The sequence below is a fragment of the Phacochoerus africanus genome, chromosome 2, assembly GCF_016906955.1.
Source record: "Phacochoerus africanus isolate WHEZ1 chromosome 2, ROS_Pafr_v1, whole genome shotgun sequence".
NCBI classification, from domain to species: domain Eukaryota; kingdom Metazoa; phylum Chordata; class Mammalia; order Artiodactyla; family Suidae; genus Phacochoerus; species Phacochoerus africanus.
In genome coordinates, this window is record NC_062545.1 from 278,718,661 (window position 1) to 278,734,098 (window position 15,438).

General features: G+C 68.8%; 2 protein-coding genes across 12 annotated transcripts in view; both read right to left on the bottom strand.

Annotated features, from left to right (window-relative positions):
* Nucleotides 1-14: 14 nt before the first annotated feature.
* On the bottom strand, nucleotides 15-8,718 carry INPP5E (inositol polyphosphate-5-phosphatase E). Its single transcript, XM_047768940.1, has 11 exons — nucleotides 8,659-8,718; nucleotides 7,060-8,122; nucleotides 4,689-4,812; nucleotides 3,064-3,161; nucleotides 2,469-2,593; nucleotides 2,265-2,384; nucleotides 1,885-1,992; nucleotides 1,489-1,650; nucleotides 1,292-1,407; nucleotides 1,062-1,198; nucleotides 15-860 (listed from the first exon to the last, which is right to left on the bottom strand). The coding sequence occupies exons 2-11, from the start codon at nucleotides 7,908-7,910 to the stop codon at nucleotides 728-730; spliced, it is 1,974 nt and encodes a 657-aa protein (XP_047624896.1). The 5' UTR covers nucleotides 7,911-8,122; nucleotides 8,659-8,718; the 3' UTR covers nucleotides 15-727.
* Nucleotides 8,719-9,109: 391 nt separating this feature from the next.
* SEC16A (SEC16 homolog A, endoplasmic reticulum export factor) overlaps nucleotides 9,110-15,438 on the bottom strand; it is a 32,289-nt gene continuing 25,960 nt past the window's right edge. For 5 of the 11 annotated variants that reach the window (XM_047768949.1, XM_047768950.1, XM_047768952.1 and 2 more), the window contains exons 22-28: nucleotides 14,636-14,716; nucleotides 14,431-14,487; nucleotides 14,181-14,292; nucleotides 13,734-13,871; nucleotides 13,397-13,491; nucleotides 12,735-12,809; nucleotides 11,379-12,220 (exon numbers count right to left, since the gene is read on the bottom strand). In XM_047768949.1, coding sequence (XP_047624905.1) covers nucleotides 11,972-12,220; nucleotides 12,735-12,809; nucleotides 13,397-13,491; nucleotides 13,734-13,871; nucleotides 14,181-14,292; nucleotides 14,431-14,487; nucleotides 14,636-14,716 — 807 coding nt within the window. In that variant the 3' untranslated portion in view covers nucleotides 11,379-11,971. Of the gene's footprint in view, nucleotides 10,664-11,378; nucleotides 12,221-12,734; nucleotides 12,810-13,396; nucleotides 13,492-13,733; nucleotides 13,872-14,180; nucleotides 14,293-14,430; nucleotides 14,488-14,635; nucleotides 14,717-15,438 lie in introns of those variants that run through there. The other 6 variants (XM_047768954.1, XM_047768957.1, XM_047768956.1 and 3 more) reach the window with 6 other exon arrangements.

Sequence of the window (15,438 nt, forward strand, 5' to 3'; positions counted from 1 at the left end):
TTGGCCAGAACGTGTTTAAGATTCAATAGATGCATTTATTTAAAAATATAAATATGGAAAAATAAATAATTTAAGAGACTGGATCGAATGCCCCTAGATTTTCCCCCAATGAAAGCCGTTTTTTTTGTTTTGGTTTGTGTTTTTCAAGAGGTGGGGTAAGACAAAGCGATACCGGGCTCTGAGCCCTTTAGGAAAAAGAACTCCAGGGTGAAGGGCTGGCCTGGGCCACCCGGTGGTGCCCCCGCTTCCGGTGGACTCTCAGACCGGAAGGTGCTCACAACTAACGCCCCCCGTCCCTGGTGTTACTAAGCCACGGTCTGAAGCCACCAAGACCAGGCGCGGGTGGTTGGGGGCCTCGAACCGCCAGCCCCTCCTGGTCCCGGCCTCCGTTCATTTGGTCCCAGCACCTGACCCCGGCCGGAGCCCCTGTGCTCGGGTGGGTTGGCGGGGCTGCTGGGAGGCCGCAGGGCTGGGCGAAACAGTAAAGGCGGCCAGGGCGCCTGGCAGGCGGGTGGGCGGGAGCGCAGGTCCCTCTGCCGGCTTTGGAGCCCGGGAGCGGCTCGAGGCCGGGGTCGCTGGCCCGGTCCGCCCCGAGAGGGAAGCTCCGTGGGGAGCGGGACGGCCAGCAGCAGCAGGCGGTCAGCACCCCAGAGCCGGACGCCCGGAGGGCAGCCCCGCCGTCTCCCAGGCCCCTCCGCCGGCGGCGACAAGTCCCCACGCGGCTCCCTCAGGAGACGGTGCAGACGGCGCTGGCGTGCTGGCTCTTCAGCGCCTGCTGTCTCTGGGTCTCTTTGGAAATCCGCCTCTTGATCCCCAGCAGGTAGAGCTCCCGGTCGAACTTGCCGGCGGCCAGCGGGATGCTGCGGGGGGAGGGCAGCGGCACGTGGGCTCCAGGGTAACCCCTCTGTCCCCTGGCTGTTCCGGGGCACTGGCGGGCTGGCGTGTCCCTCGCCTGGCGACCAAGGGCTGCCGTCTCCGCGTGGGGCCAGGCCCCGCTCCCAGGCCACCACCCCTGCCCAGGGCCCAGGGCCCGGGGGTGAGGGCGCGAGGCGGGTACTGACTTGTCTCTGCCCGGCCTCACTTTCACCCGGAACAGGCCGTACACGGGGCGGTGGTCTGACGTCCTGATGCCCGGGCAGCAGGAGTACTTGAGCGGACAGATGTCGTCCCTGTGGCGGCTTCTGTACAGGACCCGGTCCTGCAGGAAGGGGGTCCACGGGAAGGGCGTGACCGGGCGGCCTTGGCCTCGGCTGCTCCCCAGCGGCGCGCAGCCCTCCCGCGGAGGCCTCACCGTGTAGGACGGGACCCTCTGCTTGGAGGTGGTGTCATACGAGTCCTTGCCGACGTCGAACTTGTACGACGGCAGGAAGTGGATGTCCGGCTCCTGGAAGCCCTTGAAGACGGACCCTGGGACAGGCAGAGCCGCCGCGCCTCAGAGCGCCGCCGGGCGCCCCGACCCCCGGGGGGCCGCCCTCCCCCCGGCCTCACCTCTGCTCATCTCCCTGGCGAGCTGGTCGTGCTGCAGCAGGGCCCGCACGCTGGCGCCCGCCTCCCGCTTCAGCATGGCCTCCACGGCCGCCCGCCCGCCGCTCAGGCGGAAGTTGAAGTCTCCGAACCAGAACACCCCGTCGAAGCGGGTGGTGACGTCCGCTGGGGCACGCGGGCACGTGTGTGAGCCCAGCACCCCCCACCCGCGCCGCCAGCCTCTGCAGCAGCGGCTGCGTCCCCCCCACCACGGGAGGGCGGGGCGAGGGGCCCTGGGGCCCGTGAGCCCAGCTTGTGACGACGGGGTGGGGGCAGGCGCCAGGCCTTGCTTCCGTCACGGAGCGACTTCCCAGAGCCAAGGCAGGCGAAGCCCCCGAGGGGCCCCAGGCCGCCGCTCACCTGCGTCCGAGCGGTAGGGGCTGGTGTCCGGCACGGTCCTGGGCAGGGCGAGGCCCTGGATGGTCTTGCTGTAGTCCGTCAGCCTCTCACCCACCTTCCCGTCGCCGGCTGCAAGGACAGCGCGGGTGGGGGCCGCTCCAGAGGCAGGATTCCGAGCCCAGGAACTCAGCGTCGGGCAAAGCCCCCCCCCCCCTCCAGCATGCTCGAGCCCCGCCATCCACGCCGGGGTCGCCCCGCCGGGAGCGTGCTGAGCGGGCGCCCAGGCCTCCTCCTCCAGGCAGACCTGCCTTCCGCGCTCAGGCCACCGCCTGCGGGGAGGCGGCCGTCGGGGGAGAGGTGCGAGCGGCAGGCCGGGGCTGGGGCCCCCGCGCGGGACTCACAGGTGAAGTGGGACGTGATGAAGAGGAAAGAGGTGCCGAAGAAGGTGAAGCTCACGCCCAGGGCCCCCTTGGTCTTGATTTGCGACACGATGCGCGTGGTCACCGTGGCGCTCTCCACCTCTGCGCGGGGAGGGCGGCGCTGAGTGGGCGGGGCGGGCCGAGCCCCGCCCCCCGCCCCGGGTCCGCCCCCGGGGAGGCGCCCACCTGAGCAGAACCAGATGAGGTCCCTGCGGATGAGCACGGACAGGTAGAGCGCGCCGTGCGCCGCCGAGTGCAGCATGACGTAGTGCGGGCCCAGCGTCTCCTGCAGGCGCGTCTCCCACTCCCGCCTGCGGGGAGGACGCCGTCGGACCCGGGCCCAGAGACCCCGCGAGCACCGCCTCCTTGGGCGTCTCCGGCCACACGCGGCCCCGTTCTCCCGGGGCCTCCCGAGCTGCGGCGGGCGGGTGGCTCCCACCCTGGCGAAGGGGGCTCCTCACCGGCCCCTGCTGCCCTCACTGGGTGACGGGCCAACACCCCCAGGCCGCTGCGGACCCAGGAGGGGGGTTGCGCCACCCTCCCTGTCACTTAGGGCGGCTGCCTACTTACAGGAGGGTCAAGCCCATCACGTTAAACCTCGTGGCCAGTTCGAGCAGAAAGCGGTTCCTGGTTCAGCCCACGCTTGGCCGCGGCCCGTGTCCCCCCACGCAGGGGCCTCGGGCCGCAGCAGCTTTGGCCCCAGAGGCCCACCTAGTGCCGCTGTTCCCTAGGTGGACTGGCGAGCGGGAGACGCTGGAAGGGCCGGGGCGGGAGGCCCTACCTGTCGGAGCAGCCCTCCTGGACTCCCACGACGTACAGGTCCTGGGCATAGTCTGCCTCGGCCGGCAGCAGGAGCTCGTCCAGGTTCGGGGGCAGCTCCTGCGGAAGAGCAGCGCCTGGCAGGGCCCCAAGAGGCCCAGAACGGGGCTCCTGCTGCCTGGGGACCCGTGCCATCTCCTGAGGCGGGGGGACCGAGGCCACAGAGGGAGCCCCTGGCCTGGGCAGGCTGTCCCCTCCACCTCCCAGTCTGTCACCGCCGGGTCTGGGCCCCTCCTCCCCCCACGCCCCTCCCCCACGCTGCACCCCCTCCTCCCCCACCGGCACCCTCCCCCGCCGGGGGCCCACCAGCTGCCTCTGGCCTGAGCCTGGCCTGCCCCCGCGGCAGCCCTGGGCGGGAAGTGGGCGCCCTTTACTCCACAACTACCACCTGCTGCCTGCTCTGCCCTTCTGGGCCCAGGGTGACTCCCAGAGGACGGCAGAGCCACCAGCCTGGGCATCTGCCTTCACGTCCGTCTTGCTCAGGTCACTGTTGTGTGGGGCTCTGGTGACATCGGCCAGACCTGGTCCTGACGCTGCCCTGCCCTGTTTTGTCCCCTGGCCTGTCACCCGTTGTCAGCCTGGGAAGCAGCCACTTTGATTCTCCCACAGTCAACACCCCCCAGAGGGCACTCAGGAAGTGCCCAAGACCCCCACTGGCGGCGACAATCACTTCCTTCCTCCGGGGGAGGGGGCGTTAGGGCCACCCCCGGTCTAGAAGCCTACATCCGGCCTCAGAGTCAGGGCATGCCCCTGGCAGGGGACAGAGAACCCCAGAGAGATGCGCACAGCATCCAACGGGCTTCCCCAGACATCAGCGCGACAACCCCCAGCCTGGCTGCCTTCGGTCCCTCGAGCAGTCAGGACGCTTGTCTCATCATCAAAGACCCCCGGAGCCCCGAGCGGCCCAGCTCACAGGCAGGGCCCCAGAGGGTGTGGAGGGACGGAGAATGGAGCCCCTGGCTGCGTGGGACACACGACGGGAAACAGACATGGACGGGGGTGCAGACGCCAGCCTGTGCTGCCCAGCAGTGGACAGGAGTCCCCACATCTGCCAGGCCCCAACGGACACACACAGGGGTGGCCCAGGGCGACTGTAACAGCCAGGTCCTGCGATGGGGACCACCAGCCGGAGGCTGTGCGTGGAGGGGCGAGGCCTCCAGGGACGTCTCTGCCCCCTCCTCCCAAATGAGCTGGGAATCTAAACCTCGGAAGGTATGGTGTGTGTGCAAAGACAGTGTGTGTGCGAAAAGATACAATATAGTGCAGGAAGACAGTGTATGTGTGAAAAGACAGCGTGTGCACAAAGATACAGTGCACGTGTAAAAGAAACAGTGTGTGTGCAAAGAGACAGTGTGTGTGCGAAAAGATACGGTGTGTGTGCAAAAGCGTACAGTGCACATGTAAAAGGTAGCGTGTGTGCAAAGATGCAGGCTACGTGCACCAAGCAGCCCCAGTGCCGGCCGCCGGCCGGGGGAGGGTGGGCTCTAGGCAGGAGGCTCCTCTGGGGGTGAGGCGGGAGCCCGGAGACCCTAGCAGAGAACCGGCCAGAGATTCCTGCGGCGGCCGGGGGACGGGGCGGCTGCTCACCTTCTGGCCCTGCATGTTCCACGTGGCCACGAAGAGCGCCACGGTCCGGTCTGGGAAGTACCGGGCCAGCTCGTCCGCCCCCATCAGGGCCCCGCTGGCCAGGAGGCTCCCCTCCAGGTAGCTCCTGCGGAGACAGGGACCGTCGGAACGGGGGGTCCGAGGAGAGGCACGGGCGGGGGGCCAGGTGCAGGACCACCTTCTGGACGTTGGGAGCCGCCCTCCAGAGCTGGGAGCTCCCAAGGACCCTGCTGGTCACCACAGAGCCCAGCGCCTCGGTCCCCGCTCTCTGGAGAAAGCGCCGGCTTTGCGGCTCTACAAACACCAGCACCTCCGACGGCTGTCCAGCACCGTCCTGGAGGGCATTTTGGGTTTCTGCCGAACCTGTGAAGGCAACGCCCTGAAAGGGCCGCAGAGCTGGAGGTGGGCTTCCGGACGGCTAAGCAGACCCGGAGGGGACGGGGCCCTTTCCGGGGACCCTGGCCTCCGCCTCGCAGTCCGGCCCCGAGAGCACAAACGCTCTCGTGACTCCCGTGCAGATGGCGCCCGCTGGTTCAATCCGCTCGAAGGTGTTCACAGAAGAACGCAGACTAAAGGTTCACCAATGTCCGCTGCCAAGGTCCCTGCTGGCTCAGGACCCGGCGCTGTCACGGCTGTGGTGCAGGTTCGATCCGTGGTCTGGGAACTGCCCCGCCGGAGGTGCAGACGCCCTAACAGGGGCAGCAAAGCCCCGGCTCCGAACCCCCCCCCCCCCCCCCCCCCCGCCCAGAGCGCTGCCCCTGAGCTGCTCCCTCCAGAAGCAGCTTGGCTGTCAGCCCGTCACCACTCATCTGCCGATGGCCATGTGCAGACGGCCAGGGTTGGTTTGGGGACACTGAGACCTGAGCTCCCTGTCACGCTCACGTGTCATAAAACCTTCCCAGGACTGCCCTGGTTTGCGCCACATGAAGCCCGCTCTCTGGCGGCGGGCTGCACGGAACCGGGCGCCGCCCTGGCCACTGCCCCCCAGCAGCCCGAGGGCAGCCCTTGGCAAGGGGACGGGGCGCAGCTGCCCGCCCGCCCGGGGAGCGCGGAGCTGGCTGGGGAGGCGGCGGCGGGGTGGCCTCACCTCCGGCAGTGTGTTCGCCCGTGGGGGCCTCCGCCGCTTCTCGACTGCGGTGTCGGCCGCGCTCCTCCGGGAGGCCCTTCGGGACCCCGTTCCCAGCAGCGTGCTCAGGCGGACGGATCAGGGGTAGGGAGCCAGGCGGCAGCCACACCGGGTGTGCCTGCCTGGTCCCCTGAGCCTGCTTGGCTCCACGACAGACCTGCCTCCCCGGGGCGGGGGGGGGGGGTCACTGGTCCCGAGAAGCGTGGGGGACAGAGGCCCTCAGTCCAGGGCTGGAGAGGGACCATCCGCCTGGCTTTTAGAGCTGAGCCCGAGATGACCGCTCGCTGGCCGCACCCCTTCCTCACTGGGCTCTTTAAATGTTCTACCACTTTGGTTTGGGGAGGTCGGAATGTGGGGGGCACAAGCCACCCGGCTCCTTGCATGGCCCCCCATAAACCTTCCTCCGCTCCCAAACTCTGCCCTCTGGGTTGGCCTGGCCTGGGCGAGGCTCCACGGGAACGGGAACGGCGCGAACACCATCAGCGGCCGGGCCAGGGGGAGCGAGGGCACCTCCGGTGGCCCCAGGACCCAGCTCCCGGGGGCGCGGGTTGGGAGGGGAGGAGGTGGGTCTGGGCGGGCGGGATCAGAAGCATCTGAGGCCACCCGCCACCGCGTCCTGGCGAACCCCCAGGACTCGGGCTCATGGGAGCCCAGCAGAGGGGCGGCCTCCACGCTCTCCCAGCTATAAAGTCAACACGGATACACTATGAAAGCCCCGTAAGACCCCGAGCCTGGCGTCCTCCGAGACACAGCCCCCCCACCCCCCGGCCCGCAGGGGTGGGTGCCAACTGGGTCCCGGAATGCTGAGAAATCGCAGGGTGCTCCCGAGAGCAGAGACAGCCTCTCCTGCGGGGTGGGCCCTGCAGAGCCCAGGGGCAGCGGGGCCGCAGTCACCAAGGGCCCTCCGCCCAGTCCAGCTCTCAGGCCTGGAGGAGGGCACAGGGCACCACAGCTCCTGGCTGAGTGCGGCCCCACCAGCCCTCTTGGAGCGCTGGGCCGACCTGTCCCAGCCGGTGACGAAACAGGAAGGAACGCGAGCCAGCACGGCGCGCAGAGGGGCCCTGAATCCCTGAACTCTGTTGAACAGGAGCCCGCGGGGCTGAGCCACGGAAAAGCTGGGGAGGGGCTGGACGCGGGGCTCGGCAGAGGGGCCTGCCTGCTGGGCCACCTTCCTGGGTGCTCACGGAGCTCGTGAAGGCTGACGCCGAGGCCATGGGGGCCGCCTACCTGCTGCGGACGTCCTGGGCGCGGATGGGTGCCAGGAGGCTGAAGGTGGACCTGGCCGAGTGAAGGGAGCCGTCGTCACAGGCCAGGGGGCTGGGGGGCCGGCCGGGGCCCAGGCTGCTGTGGGCCCGGAACAGCCTGGCCTGCAGGCGGAGCTTGTAGTCGGCGTGGTCCGAGTCCACCTTGTGCGCCGTCCGCAGGGACTCGGAGGCGACGCTGTGGTCCATGGCGGGCAGCGGGCGTGCGGGAAGCACACTGGCCAGCCGGGGGCTGCTCCTGGCCGCGGCCCCGTCGCGGTGCAGGAGGTCCAGGGAAGTGCTGACCATCCCGGAGAGGCAGCTCCCCCATGTGGAGGGGCCTCCGCCGCCCAGGGCCCCGCGGGCTGTGGGGATTTCCTGCAGGGAGGTGCTCAGGCAGGGCGGGGAGCCGCCGTGGGCGGGGGTCTCAGGGGCCTTGTCCGGCAGGGAGCCCCCGGAGGGGCTGGCCCCGTTCCGCGCGGCCAGGTCCTCCCGGCTGGTTCGGAAACGCCTCTTCCTCCAGCTCTTCTCGTCCAGGGACAGCGCTCGCTCCAGCCTGGGCCTGGTAGGCGGCTTTGGGGTGAAGGGTCTTGCCTTGGCCTGCGGGTCGTCCTCCTTACTGCTGACGGGGGCCGCAGTGTCCAGAGGGAGCACTGGGCTCTTCTCGGGCCCCAGGCGGGGGGCAGTGGGCGGGGCCGGGGACCCCGGATGGGGGGCAAGCTCTTCATCCGTGTTTGGAAGCTGCCCCTTGAGCATTCTGCCTTCAGGCTCCTGGGCGGTGATCGGCTGCTGGGGGGCGACCTCCGAGTGCCCCCGGCTCGCCCACTTGGACGGCATAGTCCAGGGACCAGCCCTCGTGGACGGCGGCAGCCCAGACGCCCCCCGGAGATGGTTCCTCCTGGGCTGCTGGCGACGTCCAGATGTCTGGTGTCAGGGATGCATGGTCAGCCGTGGCCGCGGCTCCCCTTCAGGCCCGAGGGGACCCAGCGTGAGCAGGGCCAGTGGCTGCATGGCTGGGAGCCCTGCCCGTCTGGAGTCCCCTCAAGTACCTAAGGGAAAACGGTGCTGTTAGCCTTCCCCGCCGTGGCCCTGCAGCCATTCAACGTTCCTAAGAGCCCCTGGTGCAGGGTGACAGAGTCGGCAGGTCGGCGAGAGTGGCAGGGACAAGCACCGAGGCATTCAGGTCTGCCTCCTCCCCCTAGGAGGGGCGACCGCCGAGCGTCCGAGGACGGCGGGAGGCCACCCTCCTGCCCCCGGGGCTGCTGCCCTCGCGGGGTGCCGGCCACGAATTCCCGCTCCGGGGCGTGGGCGCCGCCTGCCCGGGGTCCCTGCCGCCCCGGCCTCGCCCACCTGCGCGCCCGCCACCATCGCTCGGCCCGCAGACCCCGCCCGAGAGCGGGCGACACCAGCAGCTCTGCGGCCCCTGCTGCCAAGGCCCCCGCCGCAGGACCCGCAGTCAGCCCGGCCGGCGGCGCGCCCCAGGGCAACGACCGTCGCGGGTCCGCCGTGGGGCGGGGGGGTGGTGGTGCGCGCGAGCCCCGCGCCCGCCCTCGCGCCCCCGAGTCACCGCGCCCCGCGTCCCCACCTCTCCGCGCGCGCCGCCGGTTCCCCGGCCCCGCGGGCCTCGGCGGCCGCTCCCCGGCAACCGGCGGGCAGCGCGGCCCGGACTCCGGCGCCCGCAGCGGCCCCTGGCGGCCGGAGGACCCAGCCGCGCCACCCGAGGACCGAGAGCGCCCCCGGCGGGCACCAGGGGCAGCTGCGCCGCCTTCCCTCCGCGGGCCCCGCCCCCGCCCCGCGGGTCTCGCCAGCGACAGGCGCAGGGTGGGGAGGCTTTGCAACAGGTGGGACTGTGGTTCCCCACGTCCCACTGCCGTCAAGATGGGTCTTGGCGTCCAGCCCGCCCACCACCCATGGGAGAGGCGCCCCTTCTCCGCCAGCTGATCCAAGTGCAGGGGAGGCCCGGGCGCCCCTAACGGTGACCTGGGTTCGGGAGGCCCTTGGGTTTCCAGTAAACAAAGCGACACAGGTGAAAGGGCTTGAGAGCGCAAAATATTTTATTTAACAATTTGCATTTAGGAAAAATAGCAGCTCCCGCCTAGGAGGAAGCGTCTTGAATCAAAAGTCGCTGGCAGTCAACACGGAGAACAATGGGTGGGCTGCCCAGGAAGCCAACGGCGCCAGGCGGGTCTCGGGTCCCAGGAATCGCAGCGGACAGGAGACTGCGACTCCCGACGGCCCGTCTACAGGTCGGCCCTCTCCCAAGGGGACACCCCGTGAAACATTCTGGAAACCGTTGTGGGTCTTTCCTCGGGATCAGGCGAACCCGAAGGGCTTGTGCAGACCCCACGTGCACAGGAGCCCCACACGTGGATGAAAATACCGGCCAGCCGCATCCCCCGCGGTCTGCAGAGATTACTTCCTGATGGTTCTTACAAATATGTAAATCCTTCTCAGTCCCTTTAGGCTTAATGTGAACGTGAAGAGTCTTGGGAACAGTCGGTGAAGCCGGGGAGCGGGGAGGCCCTGGGAGTCTCCCTCGCGGTTTCACGGGGCTGAGCCGGCACGTCAGCCACGGAAGGTCTCAGTGTGAGAAGAACGCAGGGCAGAGACACCAGAGGTTCCGAAGAGAGGTCCTTTTAGCCGCTTTCTTGGCGCTGTTGCCCACTCCTTCGGCGAGGTGCCCGGGCGGGAGGAAGCCCACTGGCTGGTACTGCGGAAACCAGCCCGGAGGAAACTCGGCAGGGCCCGTCTGCAGAGAGCGGGTCGACCCGCAGCTCACCGCTCGGAAGGCCAACCCAACCCACGAGCCACGGCTGTACCGTCGGCTGACGGGTCAGTGTGGGTCAAGACTCCGGGGCCCTCTTCCGCACTGGCCCCACCGCCTTGGACGGCAGGCCCCGTCCTCCGGGTGCGGGAGCCCTCACGAGACTAGGCAGAGCTGGACACGGCTTTGCCACAGGAGACAAGGGCTTCGGTAGCCAGGGCCTCTCTCAAAACCCAACGGAACTGTTGCTGAGTTAACCCACAGCGGCTTCCAGGCTCAAGAGTGGTGAGGCAGGGAGCAAACCGCCTCTGGGCGCCAAGCGGGCATCTGCCTTTCTCTTGAGTCGAAGCTTCACCGTTTCCTTCCAACCCCTTCAAGGCCCCTGGGGTTGCCTGGCACTAACTCGCTGTTAGGTTGTGAGAGGTGCCTTAGTTACCGAACAGCAGAGCCCCCTGCGGCCAAGAGGCCTCGGGGTCCCTGGTGGTAACACCTTCAGGCGACCAAGGGGCTGGGGCCTCGTGTCACTCCTTTAGGTCAAAGACCCCATGTCAGAGTCCCTCTTCATCCAGCATCTTCAAGCTGAGGCAGGAGCGCTGCCCGTCTTCACAGAGACCGGCGGGGAAGAGACACGAGGGGATTTCTGACCGCCGGCCACGTCCAGTGGGGGCAGAGGGGAGGTCGCAGGCCATCGGCCTGAGCTCCTGGTGGGCCGTCACCCCCTCAGGGCTCCGGATGCCAGTCCAGAGCAGCGACGGGCCTAGCTCAGCGCCGGGTACTTCCTCTGGCTAATCCTTCCGGTCCGTGAACTTCCCGAGGCGGCCGAGGCCTGAAACGACAGGGCAGAACCAACCTCAGCACACCTGTGCCCTCGGTGAGGGTCAGCGGGCCTAGGGGACGAGCCGGGACACAGGGTGGATCTTGCTCGGTGTCTGCGGGCCCGTGCTAACTGGCTGCCAGCAGCAGACCCTGGCCCTCCCCGCAGCCGTGTCAGGCAGGTGACCAGGAAGGACCGTGGCCTGGCCTGCTGGAGGGACAGGCAGCAGACGCAACACCCACGTTTGCCCTCCCTCGAGAATCCTGAGCTGAAAGTCGAAGGTTGCTGTAAAGACATCAGCTCCAATGACGTGAGAGGAACGGCAGGTGGCAGGTGGCAGCTGGGGGACGCTGACGGGCGGGTGCGCTGGGGCAGGCCCGGCCCCGCCTGGCCGCGAAGCCCCTGGCCGAGAGGGAGGCGGCCAGGCCACACCAGGCAGGGAGGCGGGCAGGGTCTCCTCGGGACTGGCCGGGGCCCAGGGGAGCTTTCCCCACTCTGAAAGCCGTGATCTGCCCGGGGGCTGCCAGCCAGTGCTCCACAGGCAGGAGCCGGGGCAAGAAGGAGCCACGCAGGACCTTCCCCGGCGAAGGGCAGGAGCGACCAGGGGGCGGGGGGCAAGGCCAGCCCGGGGAGGGAGCCAGACCGCCCCAGGCCACGTCAGCAGGGACCGGCGGGCCGGAGCCAGCAGGAAGGGGGCACGGGAAAGGCGGAGAGCAAGGGCACTCACGTGGGCGAACTGAGCCGGGTTGTAGAAGGGCACTGCTGCCCCGGGGGGGCCGCCCGCAGGGGCGAGGTCGCCGGGAGCCTGAGGGGCAGGGAGAGCTTTCTCAGCGACAGGCGCACACAGAGCTGCCGTCTCACTGGCAGATACAGATCCTCCTCTGAACGGGGGTCTCAGACACTAACAGACGCCTCAGAAGCAGGTGGGAGGCACTCGGTGCAACACAGGACTTAACCACTCAACGGCTCACACGAAAAGCAAGAACCAAAGCAGCACGCAGGCCACGCGGGGACCAGGACATGCAGGCAGCGCCCATCTGAGCAGTAAGCGAGCAGGGAGCTCACCGCACGGCTCCACCAGGGCCCGCGTCTAAGTCCCACCTGGCAAACAGAAGGCCCCGGGAGGCCCTTCTGCCGAACCAACGAGCAAAGCCTAGTCCCCGGCACACGGAGAAGCCTGGATGCTCCTTTGTTTCCCACCCAGCTGGACCGCGGGGCAGCGGCCACTGCCACTCTGCCCGGCCTAGAGCCAACCTTCTCGTGCTGGATCAGCCAACAGAAACCCTCGCCACGCCCAAGTCGCGTCATTCCCACTGACCATCAGCGGGTCTGGCTGGGACGCCAGCCTCGGAGGGCACCCAGGGGAGGAGCACCGCTGCCCGGGTGTGAGGGGCGCGTGGAGAGGCAGGCAACGACACGTGCACGGTGACCAGCCGGCACAGCGGTCTCAAAGAAGGACAGACAACCAGCGCAAGGCCACGGCCAGCGCTCACGGCCAGCCACAGGTACCTGGTTAAGATGCTGGCTTACTTCCCGTGACAACGAGCTCAGGGAGCTACAGCGTGAAAGCTACAAAACAGCAAGAACACACACAGACACAGACAAGTCAAGACCGACATGCGCGTCACGGCTCCAGGCCAGCGGTTTCATCCCGGAGAGCCTCACGAGGCCGCGAGACGCAGCGCAGTTGACCGGGAAAGAGCCAGAGGCAGCTTAGCGCTCCAGTGCCAACGCAGCTTCCACGAAGAAGCACCCACTGGCGGAGGGAGGGGGGCCTGTCGGGCCTGAGCCTAAGCAGCCTGGCCTCGCGACACCTGCGAAACGCGGACCCGGGACCCGGGACCGGAAGCGGACGCCACAGGGGAGCCGGGGAGCGCGCCCCACCCCCCGCTGCTTGCTCCCACTCGCTCTGCAGAAACAGCGGGAGTTTCCTTAGGGAGTACAGCACCTGCCGAGTTCTAAAACGCTTCTGAACCGGCTCTGTCCTACCCATGCTCCGTTCTAAAGGAAGAAGCCACCGGGACGGTAAAAGCGGGCTTCCTCAGCCCCGACCTGGCCACAGGCTCACGCGGGCGCCCGTTACCTCTCCTCCCTGGGGACCGTCCGCTCCAGAGGGTGGGGGTGCCGGGCCCGGGAGCAGAGCTGCAGAGCTTGACACCTGCCGGGAAGAATCAGGAAGGCAGCAACCGGCAGCGGCCCAGGGACTCGGCGCCTCCCGCGGGTGTGGAGGGTCTCGCCCCCGCGCGCTCCCCCGAGGCCGCGGGGAGAGGGGTTCTGCAGACGGGGGCGCAGCCGTGCGTCCCGCGGCCCCCAGCAGAAGGCGCGTCCCTTCCGAGGGCCTCCTGTGGGCCCCGCGGCATCCTGCACCTGCTGCTCTCCTCCCGCGCACAGAGCAGGACCCTGAGGCGCGGGGCAGTTAAGGGCGTCCCCACGTCGAAGCAGCTTTCACTAACGGAGACCCAGGGCCGAACCCCCCAACCTCAGAGACCAGACTCCGAGCGGCTGCGCTTCACGAACACGTCTCGATCACTCAGAACACCTCCCTCCACCGTCTGCCTCCAGCAAGACGACGTGACCCCACGACGCGCCCCGGCTGTGGACAGACTACCCGGACCACGCGCTGGAGGAGGCGCGGCGCTCCGCGCACACGTGAACGTGAATCTGCACGCGCTCAGAGCTGGGCGGACGCTTGGGCGAGGGAGGCAGACCCGTGCCGTGCCCTCCCTCCGGCTGCCGCCCGCTCACCTTGGGTTCCGAGGCCGGCTCTGGGGTGGCGGGGGCCCCCGCTGGCAACGGCCCTTCCCTGCTGGTCCCCCCTGCGGGCGGCGCCTCCTCTGCTTCTGTGGAGGGGACAGTGAGGGAGGCTGCCGTGCTGACCAGCGCAGGGCCTCCCTGGCAACAGCCTGAGAAGAGCTGTCCCCGGAGGCAGAGGGACACCCCCCACCCACGAGCAGGGCGAACCCGGGGCTCGGCCCTCAGCCGGGCCGCGCTGCCTGCGGGAAGCCCGAGACCAGAGGCTCTCTGCAAGTGCGCACGAGCCCAGGGCCCAGGCCCGCCAAACACGCTGCTCCTGGGCCCCTACCTGGGTTTGGTCCCAACAGGTGCGCGGGCATCGGGAGCGGGGCGAGAGGAGCGAAGAGCTCAGCGGGAGCCAGGGCCGGCTCGCTCCGCTGGGGCCCCCCGGGGTTCAGGACGTCCACGTAGCGCGCTCGGGTTCCGGCTGCGACAGGAGAGGGAGCGGGTCAGGCTGGCACTCCCGCCGCCTCCACCGGCTCGTCTTCCTTTCAGGAGAGGTTCTGCCCGGGTCAGGGGCTCCACCTCCCATCAGCGGTGCCCTTCTGCCAGCTCGGAGCCACTCCACCCCGCAGCCCGCTAGCACCGGGCGGCCTGCCAGGAGCGTTTCAGAGCCCTGGGTACCAGCATCCCCTAGGCTCGGCCTCCCCAAAGCGGCACCTGCTCTGCCACGTGACAAGCACGCACACTGCGGCCACTGGCCAAAGGCGCCGAGTTCCCGGTTGGATCTCATTACCTGCTTTTCTAGAGAACACGTTCACAGAGGCCCTGGGGGGCCCTCCGGGAGCGGCGTGGGCGGCCTGCGCAGCCTTGGGAAGCGCCGTGGGAGGCGGGGGCGGAGGCTTCTTCTGCAGAGGGAGGGACCGCTTCAGAAATGTGCCCGCGGACCCAAAGCCCGCGGGGACGCGGGTGACCGGGCCTCTGAGGAGCGGGGCCGGCCCGGCAGGTCTGGGCGGGGGGCAGAGGCGTGCGCCCGGCGGGCTCACCTCCTCCTCCGGCTCGTTGACGTCCACCCACCGGTTCCTCTTCTCATCCCAGACGATCTGGCACGGGGGGCACAAAGGAGAAGGGAGGTCAGCAGGCGGCCGCTCCGAGTCCAAGCCCGCTCACCTCGGGCACGGGCTCGGCTGCGGTCCCGGCCGAGGCGCCGCACGCAGACAGGCTGGCAGACACGCCACCCTCGGGACTCACCGACTTGTTCTTGTCATCGGGCAAGTACGCCTCCGTCCTCTTCTTCACCGGCAGCCAGCGGGAGAACCAGGATTCGCCGCTCTGCACGTGAAACCGGGGGAGCGGCCTTGAGGACAGCGCTGAGCAGGGAGCCCGGCGCGGAAAGGCCGGGCCTGTCGGACTCCACGCGTGCACAGCCCGAGAGGGTGCGACCCAGGGCGCCCAGTGGTGCGAGGCATGTCGGGCAGGCAGAGCTGCAGGCTGGGCCAGTGAGAGCCCCCGAGACGGGCGGCACGGCCCGTGAGGGACCCTAGAGCCACGGACCCAGGCACTGGGCCCCAGTCACAAGGGCACACTTCACGTCTGTCTCACCACAACTAAAGAAACGGGAGGCGTTCCCCTGTGGCACAACGGGATGGGGTTCGATCCCCAGCCCGGCACAGTGGGTTAAGGATCCGACATCGATCCGGCTGCGGTGTAGGTCACAGCTGCGGCTCGGATCTGATCCCTGGCCCGGGAACGCCACGCGCCACAGGACGGCCAAACCCACCCCCCAAAAACCCATCAGAGCCATGATCTGCTGGTGGGAGCTTTCCATATCTAAACACCAACAGGCAGCAGGAGCCACCCTCCTACCGAGTGGTGACCGGCTGAGGGTTCGGGCTTTTCTCTCAGAGGCGCCCGCCCCGTGTCTCTGAGCCCTCGGCAGCAGCGGTGGGACGGTGCTGTGACGGCCGTCCGCCGCCACAGCTGCCCCGGAGGGCGAGTGCCACCCCCGACCCCTGCTCGTCTTGAACTGAGCTTGCATTTCCCTGAGACGCCAC